The sequence below is a fragment of the Microcaecilia unicolor genome, chromosome 9 (genome assembly GCF_901765095.1).
Source record: "Microcaecilia unicolor chromosome 9, aMicUni1.1, whole genome shotgun sequence".
Classification (NCBI taxonomy): domain Eukaryota; kingdom Metazoa; phylum Chordata; class Amphibia; order Gymnophiona; family Siphonopidae; genus Microcaecilia; species Microcaecilia unicolor.
In genome coordinates this window covers 86,518,424-86,532,310 of record NC_044039.1, presented here as the reverse complement: position 1 = coordinate 86,532,310, position 13,887 = coordinate 86,518,424, and the positions used below count along the sequence as shown (strand labels likewise).

Genomic DNA, 13,887 nt, shown 5'->3' with positions numbered 1-13,887 from the left:
AGAATGGGAGGAAATGGAGGCAGCAGCGGTGGTTCATCAGGGGGAAGGCTCTAGTTCATTGCCAGCGCCACCTGAATTCTGTCAGTTTAGGAAGATGCCTAGTCCACCTAGTTACAGGGCCATCCATATGCAAAGAGACAGCTGTTCTGGAAAATAGAGAATGCTAGCTTATAATCTTTGGAAAGCCACGGGACTATATGGAGGCAGAAGAGGCAATAGCTTGAGGAGCACGGGAAAAAAAGAGAAGAGTGGTCAGATCACACTGAATGTTCTTGAATTGAGTCCCTTATTTGGCAGACTGGCTAGTATGTATTTTTTTTTTAAAATCAGCAGGTACCTGCGATTTGTTTTTTTGTGTCCACATTTCTGGTTTGTTTCAGCAGCTGGACCAAGACTGGGATTCCATGTTGCTTGCATACTTCTGACTTGTTGTCATTGTCTTCAAACACAAGATTTCGTAGTGCAGCACATGCTGCTTGCTGTATATCTTCATTTTCATTACTCAGCAGTCGTAGCAACTTTGAAATTCCACCAAGAGAATAAACCTGAAAGAAAAAAAAACAACAACTTAAAAATCCTTTTTGTCTGTTTTCATTAGCTGTCCTAGTCACTCGCCTATGAAATGGAAACGGATTGTTCTGCATCTATGGTATGACAGTGAAAGCAGACTCTCTGTTCTCGTTTGGTGGGTTGGATGTGTGTTTGTATGTAGGGGGTGGTAGAGGGGGAAGATATTTGGTTTGCAGTGTTGGGATTACTTTGTTTTGGGGGTGGGAAGGCTACAATATGCATAATATAAATAAATTATTTTAATATGCTTAAGAATCCAGTAATATTTGCTGTTCTGCTTAGTTTGAAATAACATCACTGTGTATTCTGTTATTGTTTGTAATTTCAATAAAGCCCTCTACAAGGAAAAAACCACACAAAACAACTTTTATACATTTTGGCAATAGTGGTCATGATTAAATCTGAGTTAATAACTTGAGTGAAGACACTAAGGGGAGAAGTTATCAATGTAGGTTACCGTTAAGATGCATTTAAAAAAAATTGTTAACCACAGTTATTTGTAACTAGGGGGTCCTTTTACTAGGTGCGCTGAAAAATGGCCTGCGGTAAAGTAGATGTGTGTTTTGGGAGAGCGCAGAATTATTTTTTTTAGTGCATCTACAAAAAATGCCTTTTTTCTTTGCCGAAAACAGACGTGTGGCAAAATGAAAATTGCCACACGTCTATTTTGGGTCTGAGACCTTACTGTAAGCCATTGACCTAGCGGTAAGGTCTCACATGGTAACTGGGCATTAATGGTGTACGCACGTCAAATGCCACTTAACGTGCATAGCTGCTGCACACTAGAAAATAAAAATATATTTTTCAGATACACATAGCAGACGCACGCCAAAATTGAAATTACCACAAGGGCCACACGGTAACTGGGCGCTAACTCCAATTTGGCGCGTGTTGGCGCCTACACGGCTTAGTAAAAGGGCCCCTAGGTCTCACTGCATAAAAATGGGACCTGTGCTAAAATAGCACAAGTTTGTGGTAAAATAACACTTTTATGATAGCCCACATTGATAATTATGCCCCTAAGGAAATCTACCGCAATAGCATTTACTTCTCAAAGGGCAACTATTATAATCTGGAAAATGGAGCAGCTGCAAAAGTGTTTAGATCAGGTGTGGACGTGGACATTGTTTAAAAATACCAATTTGGAAGCTCAGAACGAATGTACGTATACCCATACTCCACATATTTAAAAACGGTGGAAGGAAGGCAAAAAGACAGCATCATGGTTAAAAGGAGAGTTGAAAGGGGCTATTAATATGTCTCTGATTTTTCGTTAACCATCCCATCAACTCGTACAAAGTTTTCGCAATTTGTGTGAAATCTGACACAAAATGACAGTAATAGCTCAAAAGTCAAACTCAAGGACAGCAACCATATCTCTAGAAACTGCGGAACATCAAGCCCTTCTCCACCCTCAGGTAACCCAAGGCCACGTATATTGCTGCACATCATTCGATTATTCATGTTCTCCATGCTGCAGTTGAGCAATTGCAGAGACTTAACCTGATGACATAGCTACCGAAATTGCTCCATATGTGCTCTTTCAACCAAAACTCTGGTGCTGGTCAAAACAGCAACTTCACTGGTAAGTTTGTGAATGGAGTTTTTATTTTCACACAGTAGTTCTTTCACTTGCATAATTTCCTCTATTGGAGCATGGACTGCTGGTTCTAAACAGTTGCCATAAGCCATTTTTTGCGGAGAGGGAGGCTCCGGTTTAGACTTTTTCACACCTCTTGAACAGCCCGAAGCAAAGTCTAACTTGGTCATTTTGGAGGTAGCTATCTTCAAGAGTCAGGTTCCAAAGGTGAATCAGAGTCTAACTATCCTGGGGTCTTGAGGAGCTTGGGATTCAAGAGGCCACCTTGGGCTGTGCTCACTGGTGACCCCCCCCCCCCCCCCCAAGTTACAAGATTATTTAAATAAGTAGAGAAATGTGTTTCACATTACTTTTTAAAGTTAACAAAGAAAAAACTAAGGGGCTCTTTTACTAAGGTGTGCTAAGAAATGGCCTTAGCCTGCCCTTATGTGGGTCTTTCATGTGTGCTTAGGCCATTTTTACCACGTAAGTACATAAGTAATGCCATACTGGGAAAAGACCAAAGGACCATCGAGCCCAGCATCCTGTCCCTGACAGCGGCCAATCTAGGTGAAGGGCACCTGGCAAGCTACCCAAACGTACAAACATTTTATACAAGTTATTCCCGAAATTATGGATTTTTCCCAAGTCCATTTAGTAGCAGTCTATGGACTTGTCCTTTAGGAAACTGTACAACCCCTTTGTAAATTCTGCTAATCTAACAGCCTTCAGTACGTTCTCCGGCAACGAATTCCAGAGTTTAATTATGCGTTGGGTGAAGAAAATGTTTCTCCTATTTGTTTTAAATTTACTACACTGTAGTTTCATCGCATGCCCCCTAGTCCTAGTATTTTTGGAAAGCGTGAACAGACGCTTCACATCCACCTGTTCCACTCCACTCATTATTTTATATACCTCTATCATGTCTCCCCTCAGCCGTCTCTTCTCCAAGCTGAATAGCCCTAGCCTCCTTAGTCTTTCTTCATAGGGAAGTCGTCCCATCCCCGCTACCATTTTTGTCGCCCTTCATTGCACCTTTTCCAGTTCTACTATATCTTTCTTAAGATGCGGCAACCAGAATTGAACACAATACTCAAGGGCTATTTTAAAATTTTTAAATATATGGCCATGCGCTAAGGTTAGCATTAGCATGTGCCCATTTTTAAAAAGTTACCGTAGGAGCACTTGCCGCCACCTATTTGTCAGCTAAACATAACAGTCTCTTCCAAATTGACCCTTTTCTTCCTTGTTTGTCATCAACATTTCCAGAAGACTTTGACCGCCATTCACTGGGTGGCCAAGCACCACTCTGGGACTATTTAGATCCTAGGGGGCCGATATTCAGACTGTGGGAGGCAGTCTGGCTAACTCCCAAACTCAGCGGTGAGCCAGTAATATTCAATGCTGGGCCATTTCCAGTGACTGGCATTGAATATCCGGTTTATTTTTTGGCCAGTGTAAACTTAACCAGCTAAGTTCATATTCAGCCAAAGATATGGGCATCTACATGGTTAGTGCACGCTAATGCTTAATGAATGCTAAAAGTGCTAGCGTGCCTCTAGTGTGGCATAGTAAACAGGCCCTAAATTTAACGCATGTCACTAATTGTGAAATGAACAAAAAAAAAAAGTCTGAAAATCAGGGGTAAAGGTCAAACATCTGAAACAAACCAGACTTTTTTTTCCCCTGCGCATATCTCAAGGGGGCATATATATGACATTTGAAAAGAGCCATGGTCTATGGCCCCCACCATTGAAGATCATCGTTATGACTAGGTTATGGAAGGAGGGGCAAAAAAGCAGGGGGGGAAATACCAGGAAGCTATGCATGAAGGCCTAGGTACTGCAGCCCCAGTAGGAACCAGGTAAGACTGATCTGAAGTCTAAAGAAGAGACGGAAGTAGCTGGGATAAAAAGTTATGAGAAAAATACTGCAAAGTTTATTTTATTTATTTATTTATGCATTTGTACCCACATTCTCCCACCTAATGGTAGGTTCAATGTGGCTTACAGTCATCTAAAAGTAGATGGGTTACATGTATATAGGTTCAATGCAGTTTACAGTTCTCTTGAAGTAAGCAGTTATCTTGAGGTAGATATATTACGTGTCATAGAGCCGTTTGGAGAGACGCAAGCGTAGTTCAGTTCTGTCTATTGTCATGAATATGGAGTGTTTTCCGGTGATCCACTTGGCTATGTTGGGTCACCAGAAAGGTATTGTTTGAATAAATGGGCTTTCAGGTGTTTCCGAAAGTATAGGTAACTGTCTTTGAATTTTAGGTCTTCTAGTAGTGTGTTCCAGAGTTTGGTGCAGACATAAGAGAAGATGGTTGTGTATCTAGATTTGTATTTTAGGCCTTGGCATCTAGGGAAGTGGAGGGTAAGGTGAGCTCAAGTTGTAAGTTATTCAAAATGTAATAAAAGAAAAGTATATACATTAATGATGCATTTTTCATGTACAATAATATACAGGAAGCACTGCTTGAACCATCCATATTGAGGCAAAGCCCATGGGTAGGCTTCACCTGGAAACTTTGCACAAGTTTTCAAAAAGGAAGTGTTCATAGATTTTTGCTTTAAAAATGACCGGTGGCAAATTTCAAAGTATCCGTGGACATCTGCACCTGATTCTTGTGTAGCTACTTTTTTTCATGGAAATTCATTTATATTAATTTAGGGCCCTTTTAAAAAGCTGCGGTAAAAAGGGCCGTGCGCTAGCGGCAGGGGCTGTATTTGCTGCTCGCTGAGGCCCTTTTAAGAGCAGTGGGTAAAAAGGCAGAAAATAGACATGGCCAGACGATAACATTGCTCATACCAAGTGGCAATGCGACGGGGAGCACTTACTGCCACCCATTACTGCCAGGTAATTGCCATACTAAAAAAATACTCCCCTATTTTCCCTAGTGCGGGAAATGACACGCTCTAGGGCTGGAACTACCGCCAGCACCCACGTTGGGCTGGCGGTAGCTCCAGATTGGCGTGTGGTAAACCTGCGTTGGGCTTACTGCTGCTTATTAAAAGGGCTGCTTAAGTTTTTAAGCTGCATTCTCCAGACAATCCAATGCAATGTACAATAATCATTAAACATGCAATATAAACAAGAAATCTTACAATATTATCAGATAATACACCAATTACAACAATGCAAAAATCAAAGCAATCACTCTAGGTCTGAGAATCTAAAACAAATCAGTCAATACTACAAACTCGATAATCCATTTGAAGCTGTGCTACTTCTGGGCGAGTACTCCAAAGTTTGGGACCAATCACAGAGAAAGAACATTTCCTAGTTCAAACAAGCTTAGCCTTCTGACTTATCTAACATCCTCAGTAACCCTCTTACAAGAGGACCTTAATGCTCGTTTTGGGAGATAAAGTCAAAGTTTATCCAGCAAATAAGGACTCATTCGATTTAATGGCTTGAAAAAATGTGAATCTGGCATAAACTGCAGGCCTATGAATTAAACTTCATAATGGTTAATTCTTAAGGTTACAAATGCTGAGCATACAATTGGACATGTCTAGATATATTCCCAAATCGCCAAATATCTTGTTATTGTGTATACCTTTATGCATGTTAATGACTGCACAATTTTATGAACAGCCTTTTCTTCAACTAAAACAAGCTTTATATGCGGAAAAATTATTTAAAACATTAGCTCCCTACCCACCCCCCACATCTTGGGAAATTGGCACTTTTACAATTACATATCTGATATGTGCATAAAGTTACATGTATACAGCCTGTACACCTGTAACTTTACCTAAACTGAGTGAACGGGTTTGGGGATGGGGTGGAGGTTGCAAACCAGAAAATGTATGCACCAAACAACAGGGGAAAGTATAAGCAAATTAATTCCCTGGAGTAATTTTTTTTAAAAAGGAAGTATAAGCATGCTTTAAAAAAAAAAACCCCAAAAAACCAACTCACCAGCACAGCGAAAGTACATGCATATTATTTATGTGTACGCTCAGTTAAAAAATGATTTTCTTTAAGAGTTTTCTTCCAAATATTTCCCCAATCCTATGAATTTAATTCAATTATTTTGAGATGTTTGGGAAGTCAGAGTATTTTGTCTTAATGGTTTATTGTTTATGTTTATTTGCATTTGTTAAAATCACCTTTTTTATAGTATAAATCAAAGCAACGTACAATAACTCTAAGGTTAGAAAAAAAAAAACTACAAATAAGTTAGGAAAGCAAGTAGGCATTTGCAACATATATTCACATCTATTACACAGAGATAGAACCGAATCATATACCCAATCACTTTACTGTGGGAAACCTCCTTCCATAAGCGCAGGCTTGATATACTGCCTTCTATACAAGTATCAAGGCGGTTTACAATAAAATATCATCAAACATATAGAAAATAATATTTGAAACACCAATTAATTATAGAAAAGTAGGCAGACAAAAAAGGGAGGTGAAGGGCTGTATTACAGAAGTACGAACAGGACTCCAGAGCGACAGAGGCTCACAAGTAATCTTGGAAGGCTAGTTTGAACAAATGTGTCTTTAGGGCAGACCTGAATGTAAGTCTCTAGGTAGTGAGTTCCAAATAGCTAGAGCTTCTTATTCAAAACAAACAACAACAACAAAAAAATTCTTGCTTTTACTCAAGTCTTTCCACTTGGGGTCTCATATTGTGACCTCTTGTCCCACTGCATTCTTTACTCTGAAAGACATTTTACTTAATGTGCAATATTTATACTATTATGAATGTCTCTGTCATATGTACATATTTAGTTTCATCTTATATGGCTTTTGATGTATTATTCTTCCTTTACAGTACTGACATTCAAGCAGGGTAAGCAATCGTTTATCTTTGCAGGTAAGAAACCAAACCAAACAGGAATATTTTGAACGGATGACAGACCTGTACCCGGAGGGATTAAACTGCTGCTGTTTTCATACCACTGCACAGAGTATGTAATAGCATTTGGAAGGGAGGAGGAGCTGATAAATATTCACATGGGGATGAAGAACAGCTCCTAGGGAGAACTAGTAACTGCTTATGCTGGCAGGCAAACCAGTCATGTATTTATGGGGCCATGGGATAGAGTTTTGAAAAGAGGATAGGACTGAAGCTTGGAGAGAAAGTTTTATGCTTCTCCAATCAGAATGCTAATTCCTGAAAACACTTCAGAGAAACCCTGACTTGAAACCATTGGTCAGTGTTGAGAATCTATAAATAACTGATGTCAGTCATGTTAGTCTCTTAGTCTCGCTGGAGAGCTGCAGAAAGAGGAGTTGCTTTTAATCAGGCCTGTGACACCTATTATGAATCCTCTTAAGTCTTTCCAAACTTAGTTGCTGATTAAAGATTTTGCCACATTCTGGACATGTATGTTTCTTTCAGGAGCAATGGCTTCAAATGGGTTAGTTCTGTGCATAAGGTAATGAACCCTATGCACTTATGTTGAATCCTGAGTCCACGAGGGAAATATCTAGCCTGTTGGTCATGGCCTAGAGCCAAGGCCCCTAGAAGGATTATGAAGACCCTTGCCTACGTATTCACTAGTACCAAGAGGCAGAATATGTTTACAGGAGAGGAAGGGTTACAAAGAGCTCTGGAGTTTAAGTGTATAAATGAAGGAAGGAGGGATTTAGATTCACAAGAAACTAGGGACATTCTGGGAGAAAGAGGGCTATATCGTGAGCAGCTGTACCTTAACTGGATGGAACCAGGCAGCAAGCATTAAAAATAAATAAGTTCATAAAAAGAGAAATAGTGAAACTTTTAAACTGAATTGTGGGGAAAACAGGGAAAGCGTAGTTCAAAGCTTTTTGCTCATAGGTGTTATAGATCCACTAGAATTAACATTTCCCTGAATCAGATACTGAAAGGTACTAAATAAAGAATTAGCTTACAGGACCAATTCTCGATGATCTGTCAAAAGACAAAGGACAGAGAAGTTGTAATCACAACCCCCCCCCCAGATATGCTAGTCTTTTTCCAAATGCAAGAAGCCTAACAACAAAATTGTGAAACAGGAATGTTAGGTGATGAGTGAGAACATAATAGGCATCATGACATCATAATGGAAAAAATGACAACAGGATACAGCACTGCCAGAGTGCCAGATATAAAGATCTTACGGAGGATTGATCAGGGGGTAGAGTAGCCATGCAAGTCAGGAGTGATATACAGTCAAGTATGGTTTAAATTTCAAGTGGAGAGAAGCCAAAGTCTTGAATCCCTATGGATAGAACTTTGAAGAGAGAACAACAGAACTTTAGCAGTGGAGGTATAATATTGTCTTCTGGACCAGATGTTGGAAATATATGAGAATATGCATACTGAGACAAATAAGCCAGCGAAGTGAGAGGAGGTAAGTTTTCTTGATACTACAGACAATAGTAATGCGTATGGGAAAAATGTTGGTTTGCTTTCCAGTCATTTTTGGTATTTTACCTGATTTTTGTACATTTTTCAGCTCATTAAATATATTCATCTTAATAAAAAATATAATGCTGGTTAATCCTCTTAATGAGTAATTCTATAATCTAAGCAACCCCATATTTACTTTGGAAGCAGCCATCCATGCATGTGCATGACTTTCTGCCCACCGTCATTAAGGGGGACCAGGTCAGTCTAATCCAAGGGTTCTCAACCGGTGTGTCATGAGACTGGCACATAGAACAGCTTTTTTTTTCTTCTCTTTATAATGTAGCATGTCTCTCCCTTCTCTCCTCTCCTCCTGCCATGATTCCAGCACCTCTCCCTCATCCTGCCTAATCTAATCTAAATTGACACTTGTAGCCCGTTTATTCCATATATAGGTCTGAAATGGCAAATCTATATAGTTACAAGCACTTATGACACGTACAAAGTTAAATCCACTTAAAAATCAGAATGAACAAATTTCTTAAATAAAAAAAGTTGTCAAATCCTTCCGGAATAGATTATAGGAAGGTTAGTTCTTAAGACTCAATGATAAATTACTCTCTCAGTGTCCACAGTTCATAAAAACTGAATATTTTGCTGGTGCTGGCAGCAAGAAAACACTGTTTGGGTTGACTGGGATCCTTTCCTCTGCAGCATCTTGCCCCTGTAACATAACTTCCAGTTTACAAGCGGAGTGGGATGCTGCAAGGGAAGGATCCAGGTCGCCCCAGGCTGCGTATTCCCACTGCTCCTGTTTGTAAAGGCAAAAAACTCAGGTTTTGTGGACCAAGGGTGCCGCTAATGAAGGATGAGAGAGAGCTGCTGGACTCAAGGGGAGGGAGGAAGAAGCAGAGGTGCTGGACTCTAGGGAAGAGATATGGAGGAAGGCAGAAGGAGATGTGCTGGACTGGAGGAGATGGAGGAAGGCAGAAGGAGAGGTGCTGGACCTGTGCAGGGGAGGGGACAGAAGAGAGATATCAGACCATGGGGAGTGGGGGATGGGGAGAGGGGGAGATGTCAGACAATGGGGGATGGGGAGATGATGTCAGACAATGGGGGATGAGGGTGGGGGGTGGAGGATGAGGAGAGACATGTCAGACCAAGGAGGCTGGGGAAATGCCAGACCAGGTGGGAGGGAGAAAGTGAGTATGAGAGACAGATACTGGAATAGAGGGGAAGGAGGAGAGAGAGATACTGGAATACAGGGGAAGGCGAGGGAGGAGATGTGATGACAAATTCCGATGCTATGCCCCTTCCCGGGTTATGTGGGCGATAAACTGCACTAAACAGGCTTTCAGTTCCAGTGCGCAGCTTGTTACCTACACCACCCAGGAAGAGCAGGGCATTGAGATTTGTGTAGATGCATCTCCTGTTGCTCGGAGCCGCTGCTCTGCTGAACATCGAAGCTGCACTTGGGGGGAGAGAGGACAAGGAGTGCTGCACCATAGGAGTAGAGGGGGAAGGGAGAGGGGACAAGGAAACATTGGCCTACAGGATTAAAGGAGAGAAAGGGGGGATAGAGAATGCTGGACTATAGGGAGAGGAAAGAAAGGGGTGGGCAGGACAGGAGGATGCTGGGCTACAAGTATGGGTGGAGAAAGAGAGGAAATGTTGGGCTCCAAGGGTCCAGAAAGAGGGAGGGAAGATGCTTGGCACCGTGGAACCATGTGGGAGAGACATGGGGTTTCTCAGGGACAGGAGTGAGTGAAGGATGGTGAGTACAGAGGACAGAAGTATAATAATAGGGAGTCAGTGAAAGAGGATGGAATAAGGAGGCTAGGGATGAAATGAGACAGGAGAGGGGAGAGGAGATGGAAAATTGATAAATAAATGAAATATAGGTAGAGGACTGAAGAGTGAGAGGGTGAAATTTGAGTGGGCAGACAGAAAAGACAGAGAAGAAATATGTTAGAGATGGATGTATTGTGGGAATGGAAGAAGATAGGAGAAAAGTAGAGAGAACAAATGGACAGCACCCACTGGAAAATGGGTACAGGAACATGCACTTGATATACTGCCTTTGGGTACAACCAAAGCGGTTTACATATATTATATGCAGGTACTTTCTCTCTCTCTCTCTCTCTCTAGTGGGCTCACAATCGTTTTGTACTTGGGGCAGTGGAGGGTTAAAGTGACTTGCCCAGAGTCACAAGGAGCTGCAGTGAGAATAAAACCAGTTCCCCAGGTTCTCAGCTCACTGCACTAACCATTAGGCTACTCCTCCACTGCAAAGATACCAGAAGTCAGATAAGAAAGCAGAAAAGAAAAACTGGGTCCAAGATGCTTGGAAAAATAAAATGCTTAGAAAACAAAGGTAAGAAATAAGTGTTTTATTTTCAGTTTATTAGGTGGAATATGTTAGCTTTGGAAAATGTATATCGTGGATGTCTTATTTTGTTGGAAATGCATTTCTATTTTTATTTCACCTAGGTTGTGGTACATGCCTTCTTGGGCTTTCTAGTTCAGTTTTTGTCTTCATATTTGTATTTCAAAATTATGATTCCTTGTTCTGATGAGGGTCAGCCTGTGTTTTGCATGTGACCAGGGTGTGGTACTCTGCATATAGTTTGTGTAGAACTATGTAGTAATCCCATTTGTTTTGTTTTACTAGTAATAGGTACATTTGTGTTCTAGGTTCCAGGGTAATATAGCATTCATGTTATTTGAATCATAGGAATTAATGCCACTGTTGTATGGTTTGCTGAATGTATGTTGATTTAGGATTTTTTTCAGGGTTTGTATTATTTCACAGCGCACCCTGAGACATTCATGTTACTATTACTCAGATAGTAATACCAAACTAGTACATACTCCAACTCAAATTAATTTAGATGATGGTCTGCATTTTGATTATCTGCAACAGGGTAGCATCAACACCCTATCTTTCAAAAACCATGGTTATGTATGTATATATGTATATAGTCCCCATTCACATACAAATTAACTATTTCATTGTTAGACTGAAAAAGGACTGTTATAGGACTTTAGTGGCAATAATATAGGTATAAAAAGAAACAAAAGGGTGGAAGAAAAATGTTCCAAGGTAATCAGACAAGTGAAGTTTGGGCTTCTATAAAAAAAAACTCTTTATTCTTCAATGAGTGAACAGTCTTGATCCACCAGAGGCGTAAACAATCATGACCCAACACGGGCTGTGTTTCGGCACAAAACCGTGTTGGGTCATGATTGTTTATGTCTTTGGCGGATCAAGACTGTTCACCTGTTTTTCACTCATTGAAGAATAAAGAGTTTTCTAAAAGCCTGGACTTTACCTTTTGTCTGATTACCTTGGAACATTTTTCTTCCACCCTTTTTGTTTTTCCTTTTATGTACTGTGGAAAGGGAATGGGACTTGATATGCAGCCTGTGTTTTTTTTTTTTTTTTCAACTACATTCAAATTGGTATACATAGTACATATAGGTACTTATTTGTACCTGGGGCAATGGAGGATGAGCTCACAAGGAGCTGAAGTGAGAATTGAACCCAGTTCTCCATGCTGCACTAACCACTAGGTACTCCTCCACTGGAAGCTCTGTCTCTCTCTTTTTGGTGCAATAATATAGGTATACCAAATTTTCATATTGTGTATATATCAAGATCTTATGAACTGCAAATTTTAACTAAACAATATGCTCTTAGTTGCTTAGTTCTGTTTTTAATATCCTGTTTTGCATGAGTGCCTGTAGTTATGCAAAACCATTTGTGCATTGCTGAATGCTCCATAAAAATCTCATAATGAAAAAAATGGATATACTGGTGGTCATTTTAGAAGGGCTATTCACATTTGAGACATGCATAAACTGACACTTAAAACATTTATCTTGCATAAGTATCTATATACAGAAATATGACCGCCTAGCTGAAGTAGCTGAGACAGGGGCTGCATTTTGGATGTGGGCTGACCAGGCAGGACCAAATGGGGATCGCTCCTGCTCATGAATCACTAGACCACCATGTAAAGGGCCCTTAGGTCCTTGCTAATGGGAGAAGGGGCCTTGTGGGGGGGGGGGGGGGGGGGTCATGATGGGGAAGAGGGTTACCAAGAGCCCATGGTTCCTTTAAGATTGGGCCCAGGAACATTGGGCTGCAGCTTTAAGGTCCGATGCTGCCAAGCACATAGAATGACACTACTTGTGGAGGTGGCTGGCAAATAGAATTATTACACGATTCAGCAGCCTGCTGTTCTGAGATACTGCAAGCTGATGAATCCCATGGTAAATCAAGGTGCTGAAAAGCTTCCTTTTACTGCAACTTAATAACTTCCCCCCTTAGGGTTCCCATTTATAAAACTGGGAGATGCATGTCAAAAATCAAGTGCATGCAAATAGCAAGGGGGCATGGTCTGGGTGTGTTTTGGGCGGGACAAGGACATGACAAGTTAACAGACATTTATTTCCCATTTCAGAAGGGAATAAATATCCTAAAAGATCGGTCTAGAGTTACACCTGTTACCAGGCATGTTTAGGTTTTGGTAAACTGTTCCTATTGAGCAGCCCTCCACTGGAGGGAATAGGGGAAATAGCCTGACATGAACATCTCCATTCTGACTTCTATATCCTTTCTAGAAGGGGGCTGAAAAAGTCATATTTGCCTTGCTACTTCCATATCTAGGACTGTTCCTCCTATTTAATACCTACCTTGGCTCTAGCTATAGCTTTCAGGAAGCACTCATGCTGAATGAAGGATGCAGCAGCACTGATCCAGTAAGAGGAGGCAGTTTCACTATCCAGTAGACTCACTGCTCTCTCAAGAGTCATATCCACCTCCAGACTCCTAAAAGGGTCAAAAAAGTGTTAGTTCTAAATGCAAAAAATTGTACTATAACATGCAATCTTTGATAATGCTTGAGCTTTTTACAGGTTGAACTGTGGAAAAGAATTAATAGAAGGTTTAAGCTGCATATTTTCAGTAAAAGCATTTGTAATCCACTGAACATTTAACATTGGTAATGCATTTTTGTTTTTTAATCTAAATGAGCAATGTCTACTTTCTTGTATAGTTGAACATCTTTCTAATGTGCGATTGTGGAACTGCCTGCTGGATTCTGTTTTCAAAGAAAAATTCTGCAATGAGTTCTCCTTTAAAAATTCCATCAATATATGATAAGTACACAGTACATACGTATTTACTTTGTGCTCGCATGCAAGCAGCTGCAAAGCATGCACTAATCTGTACATGCGAAGATTTAAAAACGTATTCTCTGAGTGTATGTTGCCTCCAAGAAGGTTTAATAGACAGGAGATGAAGTGACGTCAAAACGCTGAAACCAATTAGGTTAGTCTGCATTTTCCCTTACCCGCGGTGCTGTCATCCCCGTATACTCAAAACAAAGCAAGCAAACCTATG

At 40.6% G+C, this 13,887-nt stretch overlaps 1 protein-coding gene across 2 annotated transcripts in view; it reads right to left on the bottom strand.

Annotated features, from left to right (window-relative positions):
• Window positions 1-13,887, bottom strand: part of PKP2 (plakophilin 2) — a 226,290-nt gene that overhangs the window by 113,357 nt on the left and 99,046 nt on the right. For both annotated transcript variants that reach the window (XM_030214261.1, XM_030214262.1), the window contains exons 4-5: window positions 13,179-13,314; window positions 338-545 (exon numbers count right to left, since the gene is read on the bottom strand). In XM_030214261.1, the coding sequence (XP_030070121.1) occupies window positions 338-545; window positions 13,179-13,314 (344 nt within the window). The remainder of the gene's footprint in view (window positions 1-337; window positions 546-13,178; window positions 13,315-13,887) is intronic.